The following is a 25153-nucleotide window of genomic DNA, read 5'->3' as shown; positions in this document are numbered from 1 at the left end:
GTAAGATGTGCAGAAAAACTTATTTATTTCTTGCAAGAAGAAAAACTGCAAAAGTAGGTTTTCCCTTGCTTTATGCCTATTGTTTCATTGTCAAATTATACAGCTGAAAATGAATTACAGTTCAAAATACTACTTATATTAGTTTAGAAAACAACGTAAATGTTTTCTAATCACATCGGGCAAGTAAAAAAATGCCAGCTTCAGTTACAATGCTTGTTACTGCATCAGCAAGGGTTGGAAAGTACAGAAAATGAAATAAAATTATCACATAGTTCTGTGTTCTTTCGTAACTGAAAGAATCCAGTATGTATTTACAAGGATCATTAAATCACTGAGCAAACTTATTACTTTAAAAGAAAAAGTTATCACAGAGAAGGATGAAGACTAAGAATTCCTGTACTTGCATTTCAACCAGTACTACTAGGATTGCTTTGATACTCTGCAGTAATCCAGCCAGTATGCTTGCACTTCACAGAATTACTGAAGACAACTTCAGTTTGGATTCCAGTGTGTTGTACTGGCAGGAAGTCTACAGAACTTGACCAAAATTGCACCAAAAAAATGAGACAGGATCTTAAGCTCCACAATGTTAATTATTATGCAGACACAATACTTGTTCTGAAGTTAACTGGTATTTGTTTGATATAGAACATTATTTCTGTATTACTTTGAATTCAGCAAATTCCAGGCAGATTAAGATACTAGACTGAATATGGCACAAGAAACAGCCACTTCAGATCAAAAAGTAATGGTTCTATGAACAACATAAGTGTCTCCTGACACGTCTCTGGTGCCCAGTTGTCTCAGCCAGTGTGAACAGCAGGCTCACCTAAAAAGACTACATGTACATATGTAAAGATACGCATCTTTTCTTGGTGATGATTTTTAGAGGCTTGGGAAAAAAAAAACAACAAACCAAAACAAACTGTAAAGTGCTAACCTTCCCACAGCTCCTAAACAGACCCCACAGATTCTTAGAAGTCTAGCATTTTAACATTAAAAATTAACACCCTTTACAGCATAGTCAGAATTGGGTCACTTCAAGATGACTTTTTTGTGGTGTACAAAGCAACAGTTGCCTTGTCAGTGTTGGTTAGGACTTATTTTTCCTTGCTCAACTCCCCTAAATCCAAATCTCTCATATTTGCTTGCTATAACATGGATTGTGACTGAAAAGCAGATTCCTGAAGTTAAAATTAGCAAAACGTTAGCTTTAAAATATAACATTTTAATGTACTTAAAATACAAAGATGACAAGTTAATGAAAATGTTTGGACACATAAAGTTCAATTGTCCTCAAAGAGAAAGTATGTCAGAATTACATTAAAATCAACAATCAAAGTAACATGAGCAAAAATAAACAAGGCAAAGTAACCAGGAAACCAACTAACAAGGAAAGAACAATCAGTGTTCACACTTATTCAGTACTACACAGCTCCCAGGACTGATGCTTGTTTTTACTAGCAGCTCTCTAGATGAAGTCTGAGACTGTACCCTTCACTTAGAATGATCTACTGACATTGTATGAGTTCGGAGTTCCACACCAGAAGGTTTTTCCTTGATTTGCAAGAATTGGTAGTGACCTAACTGGCTAGTAAAAATGAAGGTAAGCTTATTACACTATTCATATGTACGTGTACTAAGCTATTTCTCAATATTATTAATATTTTGTCCTTTATAGGCTTTTTTTTTCTCTCCACATTTAGGTCAAACGGTAACAAAACTGTTACAGGTTCTACATAGTTCCTCTTGGAATCAGGTGAGGCTCTCACAAATGATGCTGAGCTTCCATGCTCACAGTAAGCAGAAGTTTCAATATGGCAAAAACTAACTATGAACTCCTTTGAACTGATTTTGTGAAGAAACTAGGTTGGGACAGCACAGGTGAAAAATATAACAACAACTTCGCTGCTATTGTATGATGGACAGATATAGGCAAGTGCTGTACAAACCTGTAGATCTTTACGAATGCACAAACCCCCAGGTTCTAACAACACAGGGTGAAAAGTACTTTGCCCATTCCCAGCAGAAGAGAACTTCAGGTCAACATAAAGAACACTAATGAAATTTGCTTTTTCTAGTGCAAAAATAGAACAGAAGTTGGGGGTCAGTTGCTAATGGTCTCACAGAAGCTACAACTGCTTTTCCTTCCAATTCTAGTTTATTTGGTATAAATATTCTTAATAATCTACACTTGTTTTGTTATTTTCATTTTGGACTATTTCCAGAACAGAGAATCAGAAGAAAAACAGAATGCAGTTCTCAGAAAACACGGCCATTCAGTAATAACATTAACAAAAAAAAAATCACTACAACAAATACCTAGGAAGCAATTACATGTCCAAAAATCTTAGTATTCATAATTAATGACTTTCAGTTCCACAAAATTTATCATTAATATGACCGATTTGAAACTTATTTCCACTAATGCATACCTTTCACAGGTGTAACATTCGCAGTATTCATTATTTTCTCCAAAAAACCCATCTCCATAGTAACAAGAGATTTCTTCTCCAGGTTCAATATCTCTTAGAGCTTTCACACATGCTGTATCCCTGCCCGTTGATACAAACTGGGAAAGGAGATGACAGAAAGGAGGAGAAAAAAAAAAAAAAAAAATTAAGGTTGAAGAGTATCTGAATAGGGAAAAAAAAAAAAAAGTAAAACAGTTGGGGAGGAAAAGATGCAGGGACAAAAGGGGAAATAAATGCGGGGTGCTTTATTTATTTACTTTGAATTTCTTGCTTACCTTACAGTTAGGTCTGCAATCTGAAAAAGGTCCAAAAGATAAAGTCAATTAACTGTTGATAAGACCTGAAACATGAATAATTGTAGATATCTAAAGTAAGGATTCACTCTGACTTCAATAATTGTAGAATCTCAACTAAATACTGGGACTTATGTTAGTATTGCACAAAACTAGACATCGAAAGATACCTATTTTGATATAGTTTGGTTTCTGAGCTCTTCCCTAAGCTATCACAAATGTTCAGTTTCCCTCCTCTTTAAAGTAATAGGATTTGTCTTAAATCCTGCAGATTCTTTCTTCAGCATACAAACGCAACAGAATCACTTAAACTTCTGTGCGAAACATTAAAGAAGGCATAAGAAGTTCACCTAACAAATACATTACTGTTGACTAAGTTCACAACGAATTCAAGGTAACTTAAAATATGCTCCACTAATTTACCTGCCAGTTTCAAAGTATCTGTAAAGGAAGGAGACATCACTTCCTAGAGCCCTCTGAGTTTCCCAGTTCACAGCCATTCAGGTCTGGTCTGGGAAAATCCCAACAGGATTTTGTCCTACAGTGATCCAGTATGCCAGACTCAGAGATGTTTCTCTAAGGTAAGCTCCTGTATTGTTCAGCTCACATATAACAACACTTCGGAGCAGAATTGCTTATGTCCTTTAATATGCTTCCTATACTTACTACTCACCATGATTGATAAATGCAGCAGGACCAAGCCACAATTGTGCACAGTTTTTCCGTGTGGAATACATGACACTGAAGTCGTTTTCCCCATGTCTCAGCAGCATGTTTTCTTCCATTTCCGAGAGTTCAGCAATACAGCCCACAAGTAATTCTATTTTATCATTCCGTTTCCTTTAGCATAAAAAGTAGAAGAAATAAGAATACACATGCCAGAATTACAAAGTAATTTTACAAAAAGAAATGTTGTCAATAACAGGAAGTGTTTTGTATACCATTTCTCACTCAACCCCTGTAAACCTCATGTTTTATTTCACTTAGAGATAAGATATTAGGCTAAACAGACTTTTTATCAGACACGAAATAAATGGTTTTGTTACTATATAGAATCAATTACATCAATTCTGACAGACATTACCATCATTTCTACAGTTTTCTGAGACTGCAACCAAGAAATTGCAGGAGCTGATTACTTCAGCTCCTATAGTTGTTAAAACCAAAAGCAAGATTTTTTTCATCCCTATCAGCACTTCAGATATTTTGACTTCCTCCAGCTGCTCTTGTTCACATTTCCTATACTTCTTCCTTTGTCCAAGAAAACACAACATAGTGAAGATGCTTAGAACTCCATGCCTTCTTAACAAACACCCAGCATTGACTTAAAAAAAGGCCAGAATTCATGCAAGATGTCATCCTCTTTCACGAGTAGTTCTTCAGCATCAAGCTGGTCCTTGAAAGAGACCTTTGGAGAAGCAGGGAGGAACCAACAAAAACCAACAAAACCACAACGCCTTCATGTGTGGACAGCCAATCTGCCATCATAAATATAGCAGATCAGAGGCACTGAATATTCAGCCTAGGAAGAAGCACACAATTTCCATTATCTTGTAAGTGCATTGTTTTCACTGCTCGTTAGCCAGATTACTCTGATGCAGATGAATAAGGAGATTCTAAATATACATGAAGGACACAAACTAGAAGCCAAGCCTTATAAGTACAAAATCCTCTTTTTAGAGTGCTGAGAACTCTATTAGTTTTGAGTCTCAACAGTCTTCTAGATACTGGCAGAGTCAAGAAGCAACTCTCTTGCTTTGGTCTTCTCAGGTCACTCAAGATTTTGAGCATGAAAAGTTAATTCATTTTCAACAAACCTAAGTACAAAGCTTCCACCTCAAAGAATCAGCCAAGGAGAGAATTCAAACAGGAAAAAACAAACCAACCAACCAACCACCACCACAATTCAAAAAACACTGATTATACCACGACCGTGGAACTTTCAGCTACAGTCATGAAGAGCTGGAAACTGATCTCAGCCTTGTTAAAGCTTATTCTCCCACAAAATGAGGCCATCGCCCCACAGCAGCAGCATGCTTACTTGGTATGCTGTGAGCATAATGTCTAGCCACCCAATCCTAGCCCACACATAATAGCATATCATAATCTCAGATGTGCTCTAGCCACCCAATCCTAGCCCACACATAATAGCATATCATAATCTCAGATGTGCTGTTATGAGTACGCACTGCCATAAAGCAAAACAACTATAAATTAGGGTGGGGGAAGGAAGGGGAGTATTTATTTTAAAATCTGAATTAACCCACGGATCTGCCACAGACATGCTTATAATAAAACTCCTATGTGCCAAAACGAGGTGGGGAAGATACACTGGGGTTCCAACTTTCTGTTTTCCGGAAAGATTTATTTTGCACAATCAAAATACGCAAGTAACACCCCTCAGTTTCAAAAAGCTGAAAAGCGAATTTCCCCCACAATTATTTGCTGCATCACAAATTCAGTATAATGTGAGTATTGACATGGTCATGTTTCTAACAGGAGGCAAAAAACCTCATGATTAGAGGAAAATAATTATCTGACTGAAAAGAAAATAAAAACACCTTTTATACTGGCAGCTTTGTGGCTACGTCCAATGTCCTAGAGATGCACATATTGTGTGTTAAGTACTCAGCACAAACAAATAACAAAAGTAATTTATAAGTAAAAATACCAAACTTTGTATTGCAGTGGTTGCAGTTTTAATTCTCCATACTTTTAAAAATAGATTTTTTTAGAATATTTCAAAATAATTGACAGAAACAGAATGCAAGAGGAAACTGCATCTTTTACCATTCTTTCGTTGCAACGATTTTGGCTCCATTTTGCTCAGAAGAATATCGATTACAAGGCAGTATCTCAAACCCACTGTCAGTTGCAAACATTCGTAAATAAATAAATACCTGCAACAAAAGAGAACAGTACTTTTCTGTTACAAGCAAAACAAAAGCAGTGAGAAACTTTCATACAAAAATAATGAAAATCAGTGAACTGTACAAGAAACACACAAAAATGGATACTGCAATGGGATGTTTGCTGAAATGTGTTTCTGATGATAAATTTTAGCTATGTGCATGATGCTAATCTTTTTTACTCAGAGTGACTTGCAGGAATCCTCACATGGATAACATGACTATCTAAAGAGTTTAAAAAAATTAAAGATGCCTCCAATGGTACAAAACCGGCCCAGCCAATGAAAATGGATAATTTCTTCTTAAAGTCACTAAGTAGCTGCATTCAAAACTACTTCTTAGCTCTTTAAGAATCACTGAGACCTAACAGTTTACAGGATCAAATTTCATTCTTTCCAGTTCTGAAAATGATATTACTTCCATGACAAATGTAGGGATTGCTGGATCAATTCTTTTTAGTTAAAGTGCCGTTGTATTACTCAAACAACTCTCTGGAAAACCAGAATTTTTTGGCTGCTTAACAACTGATGTATTTTGAGGTAGCAACACTTCTCCCTTTTCCTTTCTTTGTCACACAATTTGATTTACAATAGCTCTAAGTAAAACACAAACAAACCCCAAACAAAAACAACAACAAAAAATTGGGAAAAAAAAACAAACAAAACCCCCAAACAAACAAAAAACCACACAACTCACAAAATAAACAAACAAAAAAGAGAGGAAAGAAACAACCCTTCCAAACAATGAAAGAAGCCCTTGAAACTCCTGTCTCCCAGAAGCAGGTCTTCTCTCTTCTGCTTATGACCTAAGCCAACAGCAAAAGAGGCAAATGCATTTTCTTTTCTACATATCTATTAAATAAAAGGCAATGGTAAGTTAACTCAAAAAAGAGGAGGGTGGGGAGCTGGCTGGGTTTTAAAAAACAAAGGAGGTTTCAGTTAAAAAGCAATCAAACAAATAACAGAGCAGTGGATTACTTTCCTTTACTATCGCTATATTCTTAAGAATTTTTTACATTTTCTTAGCCTTTCAACCATCTGAAAAAGCACATTAATTACAAATACACCTACATGTTCCTTGAACAACCTTTCCTGCATTTTGTTCTTGTTAAGAAAATAGTGCCGGGCCCAGTCACCTGACGTCAAGGACTTGAAGGCTTTTTCTAAGTGCTCATCTTTCTTAAAACGTTCAATCACCTCTTTTAGTTCTTCTTGCCTTCCTTTAATAGGTCGAAATCTGAAATAAAGAATAAAGCTATTCGAGTCCACTGTCATTCATTCTCAATTCTGTCTCACAGTTATAACACAGGTTGTTTTGCTAGCCATAAAAATATTTAACTTCTAGTATAAAGAAACTGTTATACACTCGAATCACAGGCCCTCATTTCCTGAGGTAATGGGAGAAGTAAGTAAAGCTAAGAATATTAAGAATGTTAAAACCCTCCATTGTGCTGAGAAGCACTATTTATTCATAAAACAAATCTGCTAAGTTTAACCAACACAGAAAAAGATTTCACTGTTTTCAATACCTATCATTTGAAATAAAGCAGCTAAAGAACCAGTAGAACCAGTATAATAAATGTGTCCTTACTTTCCTAACAAATCTGGTATGTGCAAAAAAAAAAAAAAATCCAGCAAATAAACTGGATGCTGTAAATTTCCTAGCCAACACTGGTATCAAGGGAATCTATGCACAATTCTGGCTTTTATAGTTGAATTGGGGTGTGTGTCTGTGTGTGTGTGTGTGTCTGTGTGTGTGTGATTTCAAATTTAAGCCCTCTACAACCTCATGCACTACGCTAAATTTGTCAAATAGGGAGCAAACAATTAAGATGGGGCAACTGAAAAGACTGAGTAAGAAACATCAGAACAGAAAAAATGCACAACTATCTTGAAGAGTGATTTCACATCAATGTTTGCCCAATCCAAAGTCTTATTATATTGACAAATCCACTATATGGGTTTACGTAGATTGCAAACTTAACGTTTGTATTCATATAAAATGTATCTCTTAATGACTACACAAGTAGTATCTGAAAAAATAGTAACATACAGCATAGATCCTACATCCCTGGAACACTGAAGTTCCACAAGTTAGTACAATCACAAGAATTTTAACCCAAGATGTTGGCTACAGGAAATAGGCAGCTGAAAATCATGCATAGATAAAATATGAAAATAAACTCCTGTACACTAGCAGAGAATTCTGCCTTCTTCACAAAGCTTAAGATTTAGGAAAAACTATCCTCCATGTCATCGACAGGAAAAAAAATAAAACGGTTACAGAAAACACCTGTATGACTGCAAGAAGCAGGAGCTCCATTTCTGAGCCCCAAACCATCAAGAGAAAGCAGACCTTACAGATTATGTTGAATGTCTATATATTGCCTTTGAGTACATACCTATGTATGCCCCGCTTTGGGTTGGAGGTGGGGTGTGCAGACTTTTAGGTGTATGGCATGTCCCATGGGGACTCTTCACAAAGATAAAAATTTTCTAGGGTCATGTAAAACAGTTGTTTGCAGCTCCTTTTGCTTACACAACATATGACAGTAGTGTTAAACAACCTAACAGCTTGTGGTTAAATCCATAAGACTAATTTCCATTACTTGTTGCTTGAAGTGTGTTACCATGCTAATTTTATTTCGTCTTACTTACCAAATGAAGTCTCTATTTCATGACAAAAGTAAACAAATTCCTGAAGTTGGTGGAAGGAACACTCATCAACTCGCTCACTGATACCCTGTTTTTTAAATTACCATACGCTTTGCTTATCCCCATCTTAGAATGCTGAATGCTGCAAGTTACTTCTTTTCAGATGCCCAAATAAGATCTGCTGCTTCTCTGCAACTTGTATGAATGAAACAAAATACCCTGAGTGTTGCACACGCCAATTTTATTTTACCTTATAAAATAATAAGGGCTTAATTAGAAATAACGAAAAATTATGAGGATTCAATTTCCTTCATTAGAAGTAAAATGTTGTATTTTTGCTCCTGATACAATAAAGACAGACCTCCTAACAGCACTATCACTTCCAGCAGCAATGCAGGTTACCAGCATCCCATGCCAATACTTTTACACATCTTCTCTGCATTCTCCATCTGAAAAATTTCCTTGTAATGTAACAACTAAGCAATCTTTCAGATCTTTTGGAATAAGGCAAAAATTAACAGCATAAACCTGTGAGCTTTCAGAAAAGAAGATATAGCAAGTAGTTCTGAGAAGATATTAGATAAGTTTTCTTCTGGCTGGGATAACATCTAACATGTAGCAAGAGTCTGTAAAGAAATAGATGTCCACAGTAGTATTTACCATGCCAAGAAGTTTCCAATCAAATTCTTTAATAAAGAATATACTTATCCCATCCCCCTAAGAAGCTAACTGCCTAACAAGCTGCTGAGACCTCATCATGGAAGAAGACTCCCTTCAGACTACAGATAACATGATTATTACTATTTTTGTTCTAGAGCACACCAAAGTCTCCCTTGATTTGCCAGTTACATACAAGAAGACTACCTCCTGGTTCTCCCCAAATCAGAAAGACTTCTCTCAAATTTCATAGTCATAACGTCTGGCAAAGCTCTGTGAGTTAAGGGAATTTAAAATGATATAGCCTGGATGGAACCTGACTAGTTTCAGAATAGGACTTGGCCTCATTTTCAGTTTCAACCAGAAACAGTTTTCCCAACAAGGCCCCAACTGTACTTACATAATGAGAAGTACAAAGCACAACAATATGCATAGACATGACAGGTCAACATTTTGTTTACACATTTATTTGCAAACATTACAGGAGGAAAAGCCACATGATTATGGTCTTCAGCTATGTCTATTCTTGCTGAGCTGAATTAATGATTGCCCTCTCCCTTACATTTTGTTATATGCCAAAATGCACCATTTTTTTTAGCCAAGTGACCTGCAGGAGCAAAGGTAGGTGGAAAAAACATCACATTCTAAATTAAATTAGCACCTAAGACAGACAATGTATGTGCAGGCAGACACAATCATAATTGTTTATCATCAAGAATGATCTTGGTCTAGGCTAAAGGCAGCAGTATCCCAACTCAACTACCCATGGAAAAAAACAACAGAAACAACCCTCCCCTCAACAAAACAAACTCACAAACAACACACCACCAAAAAAAACACCAACCAGAGCAGATGCTAAGCTTAAACAGTGCCTCTCAAGATGTAAGGAAAAAGAATCAATACCCTATATTTTCTAGCAATTAGAAGCACATCTTATAGCCCCAAATTGATGTTCATATTTCAGGTCTTTCACAACATACCAGTCTCAGAGGCTGACCAGATGTCTGCTTGACTACCTACCTTAGGTAGCTCAGAATCTGGCCCCAAGCCTTTAAAAGTAACCTGCATACCTCCATAGATCACATTCAGCAGGTTCTTGTTGCAGGCATTCCACACTGCTGGCAGAATTCCTTTAAATGTCTAGCAGAAACTTATGTAACATCATTCCTGAGAAGCAGAATAGTGTATACCCAAGTCTTGAAAAGGCCAAAAAGAAGGCTGGAAACAGGAAGAGTGCAAAGAGATTGTAAAAAACCCAAAACATCAGAAGGTCAGATGAGTGTTACACTGTACACCACGCATTTGAAACTTGAAACAGGAACTGAGTTTTTCAAAGAACACAACTCTTGCCACCCAGCGGTTCAAAAATTATTACCAGAGACTTCCTTTATCGAAGTATTGAACTGATATTTTTTTTTTTTCACATGGTGAAAAGACAGAGATAATGAGAAAAGATAAACAGGAATCCAAAAAAGCAAGAAGCGTCCACAAGTGCATACAAAAATTCTGGAAACCAACATCATGGTGTATAGCATTTCACTCAAGCCAACCATGGCATCAGATACAAAGGAACCCCTACCCCCTCACCACCAGGCTGAAACAGGAGACCCAGTGGATGGGGGAGGATTGAAATGGGTTACTGCTGGGGCTGCAGGCAAAACACCCTCAGCCTGCCCCACTTTTGCAGGTGCCTGTATACCACAGGTATGAGGCCCTGGAATTGGATGGGCAAGCAGCTGATGCCGCTGCTGAAGACCCTTCTGGAAAGGAGGGGCTGTCTAGGCAACCAACACTCTACGTAACACCCAGCAAACCCATTAAAACCTCACCTGTAAAGAGAAAAACAAACAAACAAACAAACAAACAAAAAACCCCAGGTAATTGTCATAGGTGACTCCCTTCTGAAGGGAACAGGCCCAATATCAGGGCTGACCTGACTCAACCCACACGGAAGTCTGCTGCCTCCCTGGGGCCAGGGTAAGAGATGTGGCTCAACAACTCCCCAGGCTGGTATGGTCCTCTAACTGTTACCTGCTATTGCTTTATAATGTTGGCAGGGTACAGGAAAAAGTAGTATTAAGCAAAACGAAAGGGATTTTAGAGATTTGGGGTGGTTGATCACTGGCTCAGGTGGTTTTCTCCTCCATCCTTTCAGCAGCAGGCAGGAACGCAAAACAGAATAGGCAGGCCCTATCAACACAGGGCCACGTGACTGGTGTCATCGATAGCTTTTCAACCATGGGATGGTCAGTCTTTCGCCAGGTCTTCTGACTCCCAATGGAATGCATCTCCCATAGAAGGGTAAAAGAGTGCTTGCTCAGGGGTTTGCAAGGTTCATTAATAGGGCTTTAAACTAGATTGGAAGGGGGAAGGGGGCAGTACTATGCCAGTCAGTGATGAGCAGCTGGAAGGCACACCAAAACGTGAGGAGATGCTCGGCAGTGAGATTCCTCAGATTGTAACACGAGGCGAAGGACACAATCAACCATACTTGAAGTGCTTCTAACACTAATGTGTGCAGCATGAGGAAAAAGCAAGATGAACTAGAAGCCTTCACCCAGTCCCAGGGATCTGATATAATTGACATTAGTGAAATGTGGTGGGATGAATCCTGTGACTGGTGTGCCATGATGAATGGCTATGTGCTATTCAGAAGGGCTAGGCAGGGAAGGAGACACTGTACATAGTGGAGGGGCTGGATTGCATGGAGCTGGCAGCTGGCAATGGCAAAGCTGGGAGCCTCTGAATAAGGATTAAGGATCAGATGAATAAAGCCAATGTTGTCGTGTGTGTCTACTGTAAGCCACCCAGTCAGGATAATGACACTGCTGAGTTATTCTTCAAGGATCTAAGCAAAGCCTCCAAGTCATCTGCCCTTGCCCTTATGGCAGACTTCAACTTGTCAGATGTCAACTGGGAATATCACACAGCTGGCACCAACAGGTCCAGAAGATTCCTAAAGCATCTGGATGATATCTTCTTGGTGCAGGTACTAAGGGAACCAACCAGGAAAGGTGCCCTCCCAGATGTGATTCTCACTAACAGAGAGGGTCTTGTGGGAAAACTTACATGTGGTTTGCTACTCCAGCTATATCCCTTCAAATCAATGGGGCCTGGTGGGATTCATCCAAGGGTGCTTAAAGAGCTGGCTGATGTCATAGCAAAACCTCTCTCCATGATTTTCCAATGCTCTTGGGAACCTAGAGAGGTCACGATGACTGAAAGCTGGCAAATGTTCTCCCAATCTACAAGAAGGGCAATGGGGATGACCCTGGCAACTACAGGCCTGTCAGCCTCACTTCTGTTCCTGGCAAAATAATGGAGAAGATTGTTCTGGGAGTTATGGAAAAACATCTGAACTACAATGCAGTCATCAGTCTCAGCCAGCACAGGTTTACGAGGCAAAAGTGTTGCCTAACAAGATCAATTCAGTTCTACGACAAGGTTACCCACCCAGTTGACCAAGGGAAGTCTCTCAATTTTATCTTTTTGGATTTCAGTAAAGTCTTTGATAGGGTCTCTCACAGTATTCTTCTGGACAAGATGGCCAGCACACAGTTGGATAAACACACAATACAGTTGACGGCTGCCAGCATAAACTGACCCTTACTTAGATGGAATACTTAGTAACTTTGCCAATGACACAAAATGACTGAGCGACACCAGAGAAGAGTGGCCCTCAGAGACGACAAATTGGGAGACTGCAGCACACCTCCAGAGAGAGAAGCCACAAGACACCAGGATCTGCACCTTGGGACAAGGCAACCCCTGAACCTCACAAAGGGAAGCACCAGATCAGCACCTGGACAAGGCAACCCTGGGAACTGGTGACACAACAGCAAGGAACTGGGGAAAGAAGAAAGAGCCCAACAGAGTGTGCCCTGGCAGCTAAGCGGGCCAACTGTGTCCCTGGGTGCATCAAGCACAGCATTGCCTGCCAGCTGGGTGAAGGAGGTAATTGTCTCGCCTTCTCTACACTGGTTTGAACTCATCTGGAGCACTGCATGCAGTTCTGGGCACCACACTATAAAAAAATATATTAAGGTACTGGAGAGTGTCCAGAAGAGGGCTAAGAAGTTGGTGAAGGGTTTAGAGGGGAAACCATATGAGGAGTGGCTGAAGTAACTTGGTTTGTTCAGCCTGGAGGATACTGCAACCCAGATTCCTCATGAAAGCTTCAGTACTTTTACAGGTGTATCTCCATATATACTTCAAAAGATACCTTCTGATGTGAGACACTGAAGAAGTCAATATGCCAAGAAAGCCTAGAGTCAAGTGTTCCTGAGAATCTGAGGGTATGCTGATTCATAGCTAAATGTACATATATAAAACGAGCCAAAGAAACAGGCTTCTAAGTGATAGTAAAACAGGAGACTAGTTCAAATAAGATAGACAGAAAGAACACAAGAAAACCAACAAAACAAACCAGCCAACCCAACCTCTAAACAAAAAGTCCACTAAAATCAGAATGGTTTATCCAGAGTTCTTGTTTGGTCCTATGAACAGTACCTTTATTAGATTCCATCATGGAAACTGAACAAGACACTTGGGTGCTCGAATCTGCTCACAGGCACAGACTCCTTGATCTACCCTACGAACAGCTTCAGGGGTCACATCTCACAGAACATGGAACTTGCCACAAAACAGTCCATTGTTAAAAGTAATCTAGGAATTAAAAACTCTTATCACAGTATCTTTAAAGAAATAGTACCAAGCCTTCTTCCTGACAAGCTGCAGAATAGAAAGTTTTCACACTTCCCTATGAAGTTTTTATTCTTCCCTAGTCAACAAGATCCAGATAAGCTGTGGCTATTGAAATTTCAAAATCAACTAGATGATGATCTTATCCCAGTTAAGGGCAAACTGAGGTGGTCTCAACAAAGAAGATGTAGGAGAATGGCTTGGAGAAGCAAAACTCTTTCTCTCTCAAGTTTCGCTTACCTTGGGAATACTTAAAGAATCTTGACATTCCAAGATATAAAGCCAAAGGTCAGTGAGATGCTTGCCTATAAAGGAAGTTAAAGGAGAGTTTCTGGTAAGTTCAGAAGCATAGTACCTTTCTTGGTCTCAGTCACTGAGAGCAGTGAGTTTGAACAACAGGGATAAATTGATCCTGCCAGACATCCAGTATGGAATTCCACGTTGTGTACCAGAGCATGATAAAGAGTTATACTTCTAAACCTATTTCTTAACTTCTGACTAGAAAACATCAAGAAGAGTGAATTTATCAAAACACAGCAACCCATTAGCCTCTTAACAACAGGCACTTTGTCCGGATGGTATTTTTACTTAAGTGGCTATGAAAAGATAGCAAGTTATTGTTCATCTGAGAGATTCACTGCAAGGCTGTTAAACATTCAAGACAGCACCACAAGAGTGGAAAATAATCTACTTATTACAAATGGCAACTATTTATTTAGTTAACACACATTTTCGCTTCAGCCCTGTCTAACCTATAGTATGAGTATCTTAACTAAAAGTTAGTTATATAAAAATCAACTCATTCTATGTTTAATCTCCAGTGTTATTACCTGGGGAGGAGAAAAAAAAAACAAAACAAAAAAAACACCACAAACCAACAATACTCTTAAAAGGCCAAAAATTTAAAAAGGCACTTTTAATGAAGAATGTAATCCACATCACTTAGATTTCTTGAACTGAAACTATACATGCACCAGTGTGGTCAAAATTCCAACACAGCCTAGAATAGAAGTAAATAAAATTCAAATAGCCACATAATTTCATTCTCCTTAATACTGCTAGCAAATGAATGCTTTTTAAAAATAAATATGTGGGACACAAAAAAAACCCAACACTTTCCTTCATTCTTATTATGACACTATATGGTAAATTTTATTTAGCAGTTACTGTGACTACTGGATGCAAGCCACTCCATCTTTTGGAGATACAACGTTTTTTGTTGAAGTTAAGGGTGCAACTAGGAAATCTATGTAAGAGTAAGGTGGTGGGTGTTGGTTTGGATGATGGGTGGTTTGGTTGTTTGGTGGGGCTTTTGGTTGTGATTTTTTTCTAAATCAAAAACATTAATCATCAGCAATAGACTTAGTTCCAATGTAATTGCTGTGTCTGATTACACACAGTGAAGGAAGACAATTAGAAGCAAGCTAAAGGACTTTACTGAATTAACTTATTGGAAAAGAACAACCAAAGAAATAAACAAAGCCCCCAAAAACCCAAACCAACAAAACACAACACACCATACAGAGAAAGCAGATTTTACACAAAAGTCAAACAAAACAGTTTTGGTAAGTATGAAGAGACACTGAGGACTGAAGAATGTAAGAGCTTCATTTTGAAAAGGTGTCACTACATAAGAGCTATGTATTTCTGATCCAGCATCACAACACTGAAGCTGAACTATGTGGCCACAGAACCTTGTTTAACTACATGACTTGTTTTACCTCCAAACCCTGTTCAAGAGGTAACCCTTCAATACTGGGCCCTCTAATTATTATTATATTGAAATAAACTAAGGAGTGCAGAAGAGATTCAGCACAGACTCATGAACACAAGTAATATGAAACTGCTTTGCCTTTTTTATCTTTACTGCTCAATAGTGACTGACAAAGAATGACCTACTCTGTCAAGTTTAAGCCAGCAGTTGCTCTTGGTGCACTGTTGAGAGAAAACAACTTTCTGTACATAATCCCCAAACACTTCACGTTTGCTACAGAAAACATGGAAATTTAAGAAGCTTGGTGCTTTAGTCTCACGTTACCAGATAAAACCACCTGCACCACACACCAGTTTGTAACATCACTGAAAGCAGCAATATGGAGTGACGAAACACCTCTGTATAACCTCTTAAAACAGACTACAATGCATTTGACTTCCTAAACCACTTGCAAGCTTAGAAAGACATTGGAACTGCTCTGAGTATTCCCTGGCACAATGCTGGTGCTTTAGGGAACCAGGAAACAACAGTGCCTGGTAACAGCAGCAGCATGATCGGGAGTCTGGCTTAAGACTTAAATACTAACACATTTGTATGCAAGATAGTAAAGAGTGGATTAAACACTAAAGCATGCAACTTCAAGATTTAGCACTCAAACTAGGAAAAAACACCTAAGAGACGGTAAGATAAGCAAGAATTCACTTGCTTATTTACAAGTATCGGTTTTCACAGAATCACAGAATGTAAGGGATTCGAAGGGACCTCAAAAGATTATCTAGTCCAATCACCCTGCCGGCGCAGGAACACCTAGATGAGGTTACACAGGAATGCGTCCAGGTGGGTTTTGAATGTCTCCAGAGTAGGAGACTCCACAACCTCCCTGGGCAGCCTGTTCCAGGATTCTGTTATCCTCACTGAGAAAAAGTTTCTTCTCAAATTTAAACAGAACCTCTTGTGTTCCAGTTTAAACCCATTACCCTTGTCTTACCAAGAAGAGCCTGGCTCCATCCTCATGACACTCACTCTTTATATATTTATAAACATTAATGAGGTTGCCCCTCAGTCTCTTCCAAGCTAAAGAGACCCAGCTCCCTCAGCCTCTCCTCATAAGGGAGATGCTCCACTCTCTTAAGCATCTCTGTTGCACTCTCCAGCAGTTCCCTGTCCTTGAACTGAGGGGCCTAGAACTGGACACAATATTCCAGATGCAGTCTTGCAGGTCAGAGTAGAGGGGAAGGAGAACCTCTCTCGACCTACTAACCACCCCCCTTCTAATACACCCCAGGATGCCATTGGCCTTCTTGGCCACAAGGGCACAGTGCTGACTCATGGTCATTCTGCTGTCCACCAGGACCCCCAGGTCCCTTTCCTTTACACTGCTCTCCAACTGGTCATTCCCCAACTTATACTGGAACCTGGAGTTGTTCCTACCCAAGAGTTTTAATCTCTAGTGTTAAACAGCCCTCAACTCAGGAAGTAACAGCTTGCAAAATCAGCTTTTAAAAAAAGGACAGGCATGCAAGACTAAGTAAACCAAACAGCCAGGATAGCCTTTGTCACAAAACGTTCTGTCACAACAGGATTTGTACAAGACTTCCTAACACATGGCAGGGTTTTTTTATTAACTGCTAACCTGACATTTTTTCAAGATAAGAGCTATCAATTTGATGAAAAAAATGACCAGAGGGCCCATAAAGATGGCCAGAATCTCTGAAAACAACCTGCTTTCTCTTGGAAATCCAAGGGAATGAAAAAAGTTACTTTTGGGTAAAGCCACTAAAGACATTTCCAGAGCTACACTTTACGCTGTCCATCAAATCCCCAATGACAAGAAGATATTTCAAAGGAACACTAGACAAGCTGACTGGGGGGGATCCAACTGTAATCTTTTGAGGACTAGTCTTCAGCTCTTTCAGACATTACTGACTTGACAGTTTACAGAACTAATAGCCCAATTCTCAAGATGAAGGACATTCACGAATTACAGGACTTTTAAAATGGATTAATTTCAGTCCCCAGTTTCTGTACTTTTATGCCCCCCAGAACACACACACAAATAATCAATCACGTTTTTGTCACTACTCCACCGTAAGATCACTAACTCAGTATAAAGAAGATAGAAAACAAACATATCCCAACAATAATCTAGGTATTTTACTAGAATATTATGAGGGTTTTTTCCCTCTAATCAGTATACTCTGGGCAAAACAAGAGGTCTTCTACAAACTCTTCAGCTATGGGAATGAATGAAGCACTGCAAGTGCTTATATAGAAGACATTTATATATACAAAATATACAGACGTGGCTTCCAGAGGTAAGGTAAAGTACAACTTCAGAAAGCGGTCATTAACTTACACTGGGCCACTAGTTGTAAAAAATACAAAACTCTTACGTGTTTCTAACAGCAAAGCAGAATGCTGGCACAGTGACCTCCACAGTACATCTTCAAACAGAACAAGTGAATAGGAAATATTTTCTTGCCATCATAAACAGCTGTTTCAAGCGCATCTCAATACACAAACTATGTAACCAATATGACTTTATCACACTGAAGCAAAAGATGCCCAAACATAAGCTGTAAATCTTAACTTCTACTACAACCATGCATTTGGATACTTGCATCTGCTGCTATTTTGAAAACAGTCTGGTCTTCTGACATTTGCTTTCCCACCTCCTTCCCTCAAAGCCATTCAATAACAGTAAGACTCAGGAGCTCTAGACATACTGCAGTTTACTAGATGGAAGGAAGATTATCTAAGTGTTACAGCTACAATAACAAGCAGATATCATCACTGTACCACAAAGATAAACAAGAACTATGCTGATGCCTTTATTTAAATTCATCTCAACAACAGAAACTCACTAAATAGGACATTATGAAAGAGTCAAGATGATGTGTTTCTGGCAGAAATTGTAAGCCTCACCTAAGTCTTTTCCACAGTGCTTCAAGATTATTAACTATTGTCCTTGAAGACTGCCTATAACTGTTCTCCAAGACTGAGAAAGGAAGAAATACATGACGATAGCTTTTGTGTAGTCTTTTCATCCAAATTAGTAATTTAAAAAGTATTTTAGGTGTTGAAAACATATCAGCAGAAGACAGCAAAAAAGTAGCTGCTCGAACTATTAAACAATTAAAATAATTTCCTTAGCAAAAAGCATAAGAACTACCTACCTATTCATAACCTGTAGAATACCATTCACGCAACAAAACAAGTTGTTTGAGCATATAAATTTAGCTCAACTAACTGTTGGAAATACAAAGACACTGTGAATGGAACTGTAAGAGTATCTACCTACACACTGTTCTGGGCACACGCTACTGTAACGAATAGTATGGAGAAACTGGAAGAACTCAAGCATTCCTCTTAAAGATGGATGTTGCATTCTCCAGCAAAAAAAAAAAAAAATCTCTTTGGAGTAAGTCTTTACAGTTATTAGGACCACACTGCAGCAATTTCACATGCAACTCATGCTGTCAGGTTATACCAGCAACCATTTATGTTATATGACACCACCAGTCATTTTTGAAGCAATCAGCCTACTTAACTGATATTCTCTTTATTTGACCGTGCTGCATAGGTAAACTGTTCTTTAAAAACAGCCACAGCAACAGTTTGAAGTGTTAAGCAGCCTGCCTCCCTTGATGTGCTGTCTGGAAACCCCAACTCTTACTATTGTACAATAAGCACACTATTACTATTTCTGTCCTTAGAAACTTATCATTTATGTATAGCTTCTCCATTAAGGTAGCAATGCAGATTTTTTATGCAAATGAAAGCTTAAGAGAGATCTATACAATATACTTATTATCAGTGGTACCTCTGTAAAACAGGAAGAAGCACTAAACAACTAAACCCTAAGACCACACTGAATTTAGAATACAAATATTCAGACACGTGTATAACAGTGCAAAAGTATATGCAATTCTGGTAATCAAATTCCCAGTGTGCACATGACTTTATCTTATACACACACTCACATCTAAGTAGCAGCATTCCTTCAGTATGGGTCTGCAAGAACTTTAAATCAAATGGCACCAACACTCAAGTGCTGAGGAACTATCTTTCTTGTAACATTTTAAGAATAAGGGGGGAGGAAGCAGCACCCAGGCACACAAAGACAAAAGTTCCCAAACACTAACATCTGTCTTTGAAGTATTTCAAAAGACGGATGGCTTAAAACTTATGATTAGTTACCTGTTTAAAGCAGGAAACAGTGTTTATTGACAACCTGTTCTACAGCATAAGCACACAAGGGCTAACAGAAAAGACCTACAATAGCGCAGGCTGCTACAGATGTCCGAGTTCCATTCTCACAAGCAACACAATTTTAAAGGCAGAAACTACTCACAAATTGCCATTTTTTTCAGACTTTCATAAACATGCATGAAATTCCACAGTTTTATCCTGATTATATCAACTAAGAAGATAAATTCTTTTCTAGAAAAATGAAGACAAGTTACCTAGTATTCATTTTGTGTGTCTGAAAACCTAAATAAGGATCAAGAACCAAACTAGTTGCTAGGTCATCGTTTTCACACAGTTCCTTGGCAGACATTCCAGAGGAAGGCACATAACGACTTTGACCCTCGAATCCTGAAGAACCACTACCTGCAAATAAGACAGTATAAATTAGATATTATTTAAGGAATGTTATAAAGACCAGCTATGCTTGGGGACAAATAGCTACAGGTCAGAGAAAAAAATATATAACAATTAAGGAAGATGATAAAGTATCTGAAGAAGTAGGAGCACAGTCAATATTTCACTCTTGGTTTTGTTCATTTACATAGCATCCAATAGAGAAAGCATTTTAGAACATGTCTTTATGGGTGTCTGATTAACTTCCATTTTTCTGTCTTTTCCCCTACCCAATCTTTCACACTACTCATTTTAGTCATGCCTGCCTCTAAAATTTCTGACCTATAAATGTGATGAAGCTATGAAAATTTCAAGCCTGATTTTCCCAAAATCTGGAAAAAGGACTTATTCTGAATTTGTATTTAGTCCTTCATCTCAGACCAATAACTACAGTAAAGCCACGGTCCTTAAAACAGTTTCATAAAAAGTACTGATACATGTGACTTCATTCAAAATGGGTGTTACTTCTACACATGCATTCACTAAAAACTGGGCCAGTAATTCAAATTATGTTATCCATTTCCAAACACATTAGTTCTCACTTAATGCCAATCATATATTTTAAACTTATAGCAGTTCAAAATGTATTTACAGCCTTTATTTTTAAACTGATCTGAAGAGATCTATATTCCTGAAGTTAACACATTGAACAAATACAAATATAATTAATACTTCTGATATTTCATAATTAATGCTGCTTCATGCCGAATGCAGACCTCCTTCATGAATTAAGATAAGACAGAAGCCTGACTTGCAAACTGATACATGAATCACATACAGCACTAAGCCACATAAACATACATCTGCTTGATCTTCTCTCAGCTCCATTTTTGCTTGTCTTTGGATTCTCCTTCCCTGCATGCTGCAATTTGGTTTGATTCTGCACATGGTCATTAGACGACTTGCTTCCACTTCTCCTGCCATTCACCACCATGTTCTTGGATTCTCCCAGCCACTTCATTCCCACAGATAATCTGACTCAGTTGCATTTAGTCACTTTTCAAAAGGCTTGGAGAAGTGGGTGAGTGACTTCAGTTCTGATTCCTACTGGAAGCAAAACACAAACATGATTAGAACTTACTTAGAAACTGTTTCCAAGGCACAAATTTTAACAAAAAGAAGGAAAAAAAAAAAAAAGGAGGGGATGGTGGGATGGAGGAAAGATGGTGGTCTGCATTTGCATTAGGAAGAAAATCAGTTTGTCAGCACTAGTACAGGGAACTGTTGCAAATAGATACCCACATCTACAACTTACAACCACATCTGCAAGCAAAAATTAAATTCTAAAGCTGATAAATTGTGAAGAACAAATCACTTTTAAGAGCTGAACTATACATACATATATGTATGTATTTATATAATTACATATGCACATGGATAAATACACACACAACTACGTGACTCCAAAAATGGAGTATTTTCAAATACACGCCCCACTTCAGCAGGTGGGTTGGACTAGATGATCTCCAGAGGTTCCTTTCAATCCCAATAATTCTATGATTCACATAAAAAGTGTCTCTTTTGGCAGAAATTCTGTTTTCCATCACTTAAGAGTAGCAAAATACTGGATTTCTGTTAGACAGCTATGTGATCCAGCTACTTAAAACTACAGAAACATTTATGGCCAGATGACTAGCAATTAAGTTACTTACAAAGATTCAGAAGATTGAGGTAGTACAGGAAGACAGTAGAGACTACTCAACAGACATATTGGCTCAACCACCTTAGTGGAACCATCATTGTGAAAACTACAGATTTTGAAACCTTTTTACAAATTGTCACGGAGAGTAGGATTACTGACAAAGTGTAACAGAATCATACTGAGAAAAAGCTGGCTGAACTCCTGCCTCAATATAAATAAAAATAATTTAGATAATTTCAGTGGACAAGGAATTTCACTTGCTGCCAACGACAGAAGTGATTGCCTTTCACCTCAAGATTTTAAAAAAAAGTTTAAATGCCTATTTTACTGGACCAACAAGCCTTAACATAGATCTCTAACAGAGCTAGAACCGAACGGTTTGACTACCACAATGCAAAAGTCACTCTGCATACTAACAAATTCTTCAGGAAGGTGCCAGATACAGCCTTCAAAAAACAAACGAGCGACTCAGAATTTGCTAGGGAAAACCCCTATTCATTGCACTTAGCTATACATGGAACGAGACATTTTTACACAGTACCTCCAAAAAAACCCTCAGAAATCTTGCAGCTAAACCTGTAGTAGACAACACTAAGCTTTTTTTTTTTCTTCACAGAGCTTGCATGATAACATACATCAAAAAACAAACAAACAAAAAAACCCCACAACCATCAACACCTACACAAAAAGGTTACTTGTTAAGCATCCTGCGTGAACTTCTTTCAGAAGTCAGCTATCCCCTGAAGATCTGCACTGACTATCATGTAAACACTTAATGAGGAACTCACTCTTACAACTTTCCTCCTTCTGCTTCTGAGTCAATTTATTTTACAGCTCTACATACATACTCTAATCAAACGCAGTTTCCCATTTTTATAGCAGTGGTAATAAAGAGCATTAAAACAGAAACCACACCAAAGACTTCCACTAAATTCAGTCTTGATTTCTCTGTAAACCAGGACAGAACTACACTCTGGTGTGCTGCAGTTCAGGAGCAGTATAAGTAAACAAAGTCCAGTTGTAGATTAACACTAGTATGCAGCAATCTGGAGGAAAAATATTCCATACGGTAGTGTTCCTGACAACTAACAGGTACAGTAGCTACACCTGCACAAAGAAAGGAAACTGATCTTTCATATGCCCAGTTTGGGGAAGTGGCTACTATCTGTGCTGCGACACTACTATCTAACTGCCGCAGATGCACTTGACCGCCCCTGCAAACCAACAGCAGTTTGCCTCAGGCTCCAGACGATGTAAAGGCCTGAGCCATAACCAGGCTGAGAGCTCCTTTTAGGAAACCCACAAGGAAGCAGAACAGCACACTGAGCACCAATACGATGTGGGCACAGGGAGTCTCATGCATACTTCTTCTACTGAATGCAATTTACTAAAAGTTAACCACTTCATTCTACAAATATGACAGTCTAGGTGAGCCTACTTTGAGCTCCCTCTGCCAAATAAGCTGGCTATATGGCAATGGTTTTATTATTCACAGGTCAGTGGATGAGCCCAATTTGAGTTTCATGTCAATTATTTAGCTTAAGTAAATGCACACTAAATATAATGAATTATTTAGAGATATAAGGTTGTATGATTTTTAATATACTCTTGGCTTCATGTTACTTTGTAAGCTGGATCTGCTGAAATTTTAAGCTGTAAAGTTCTGCTCATATTTACCAAAAGCAACTACAAACTACACTTAAACACTAGCAAGATAAGGCCTAGTTTGCACTTCGCTGGGAAAAATGGAACTGACTGGGAAAAATAACAATCCAAGGCTAACATAGAGACATTACAGACATCTGCAAAACAAGGCCTATTTTGCCGTTTGCTGAGAAGAAAGTATTTATTTAGACAAAACAGTACCTGCACAGCTATGGACAATAAACAAAGTCCACAGCTGAACAAAACAAAGAAAAAGATCCAATGAGAAGCAAGAAGACCCCAAAGTGAAATATTGCTATTGGAGTGAATCATGGTATAAATGCTTTGTAAAGATATAAAAGTCTATAGTTTCCTATGCTTGGGTGGACCTTTGCACAGGTACCCAGCCTGAGCCAGCGTTCCTGCTATTCTACTCCATTAAATTTTTTTTTCTTGAGAATTTTGTCTCCTGAAAGTCTGCTCTGCATAAGCTATTCAGGCCTCACCTGAAAGTTTGCCTCTGGAGTTCTAAAACATAGACTCCAGAGCAAATGGTTATCAGGGAGGGAATGCCTGAAAGTTTGCTTTTGCGAACGGGTACAGGCCTCCCCTGAGAGTTTGTCTTCGGAGCTCTAAATACCGACTCCAGAGTGAACAGTTATCAGGGAGAGAAGAATCCCGACAGTTTGCACTGCAACAGATACAGGCCTCACCTGAAAGTTTGCCTTGAGAGCTCCACGACACAGACTCCAGAAGTGAATGGTTATCAGGGAGGGAAGGCGCCTGAAAGTCTGCTTCGCGAACAGGCATCTGGAGAGAAGGTAAGCAGCATTTGGCTTGGCATATTTCCCCCATGTAGTAAATAATAGAATGAACCTGCCACCAAACTCTTAAGTCACACTTAAGTCACTCTTAAGTCACACACTCTTTAAGAAAACTAAACATTGTTATGCAGCAAGCAGAACACTAAGTTACTACACTAACAAATACAGTAATGACAAACAAAGTACAATGGCAAACAGTAAGAAGGAATGTGGTCACAGAAGAATACTCAAACCATACTAAGCTTCAAGAAAAATTCTTGCTTTTGCTGCAAAATGTATTGATATAGATGACAACAGAAGTCCTCCACAAGTAAAATCAAAAGTCATTTAGTGAAGCCTAGCAAATATTCTTGTGAAAAATGATTATTTATTTGAGCTTAGCTGCCTAATGAGCAAGAAAACCTGTCTCCATCTACTGCCTTCTATGTTCTAGTATCAGCCAAAATGCAAGTGTGCTGCTTCAGCCTCTATTCCTTTTCCCAATACACAAACACTGCTTTTAAGAGATGGTATCAAAAGCCAGAACCAACAGAGAGCACTCCTTTCCCAGTGAATATCAAAGCTCCTAATGCCAACAGATAACCTAAAACAGAGCAACAGATGCCTCACTTACCACCATCACGTGATCTTTAATACACCTTCAGATACAATTTGCTCTCAGTACTTCCTACATCAAACTCATTCTGACAAGTCCTTCAGGAACAGAGGCAGAAAAGGAAGAGGTGAACACCACCTTCATATCAAAGAAAGAACTGGAATATATTTACACCTCCACATATTTCAAAATTCCTGCTAAAGGGCTCTGCCACCAAATAATATAACACCATGCATGGATCACTTATGATTTTGGGTTTATCTATACTGTTAAGTTTACCAACAGCTTCCAAGGGACCTTTTTTATTTCAATGTGAATGTCCACGTTGTTGTTTTCACCATTTATTAATTATATCACTCCTCTTTATAATTACACTACCTTTTATAATTCTATTATGGTACT

General features: G+C 38.5%; 1 protein-coding gene and 1 long non-coding RNA gene across 7 annotated transcripts in view; both read right to left on the bottom strand.

The window, feature by feature from the left end:
- Nucleotides 1-25153, bottom strand: part of KMT5B (lysine methyltransferase 5B) — a 40720-nt gene that overhangs the window by 10167 nt on the left and 5400 nt on the right. For 2 of the 6 annotated variants that reach the window (XM_065064998.1, XM_065064999.1), the window contains exons 2-9: nt 24046-24142; nt 20848-21090; nt 19869-20016; nt 6747-6912; nt 5558-5667; nt 3441-3607; nt 2750-2769; nt 2436-2572 (exon numbers count right to left, since the gene is read on the bottom strand). In XM_065064998.1, coding sequence (XP_064921070.1) covers nt 2436-2572; nt 2750-2769; nt 3441-3607; nt 5558-5667; nt 6747-6912; nt 19869-20016; nt 20848-21007 — 908 coding nt within the window. In that variant the 5' untranslated portion in view covers nt 21008-21090; nt 24046-24142. Of the gene's footprint in view, nt 1-2435; nt 2573-2749; nt 2770-3440; nt 3608-5557; nt 5668-6746; nt 6913-19868; nt 20017-20847; nt 21094-24045; nt 24143-25153 lie in introns of those variants that run through there. The other 4 variants (XM_005509057.3, XM_021296651.2, XM_005509056.3 and 1 more) reach the window with 4 other exon arrangements.
- Nucleotides 9439-13982, bottom strand: LOC135579604 (uncharacterized). The gene is made up of 2 exons (XR_010473057.1): nt 13929-13982; nt 9439-10205 (listed from the first exon to the last, which is right to left on the bottom strand). It is a non-coding gene; the product is annotated as an uncharacterized LOC135579604 (long non-coding RNA).

This window comes from Columba livia, chromosome 5 (assembly GCF_036013475.1).
Source record: "Columba livia isolate bColLiv1 breed racing homer chromosome 5, bColLiv1.pat.W.v2, whole genome shotgun sequence".
Lineage (NCBI taxonomy): Eukaryota > Metazoa > Chordata > Aves > Columbiformes > Columbidae > Columba > Columba livia.
Note: the sequence above shows the minus strand (reverse complement) of the source record. Positions and strands in the feature narration are given on the sequence as shown.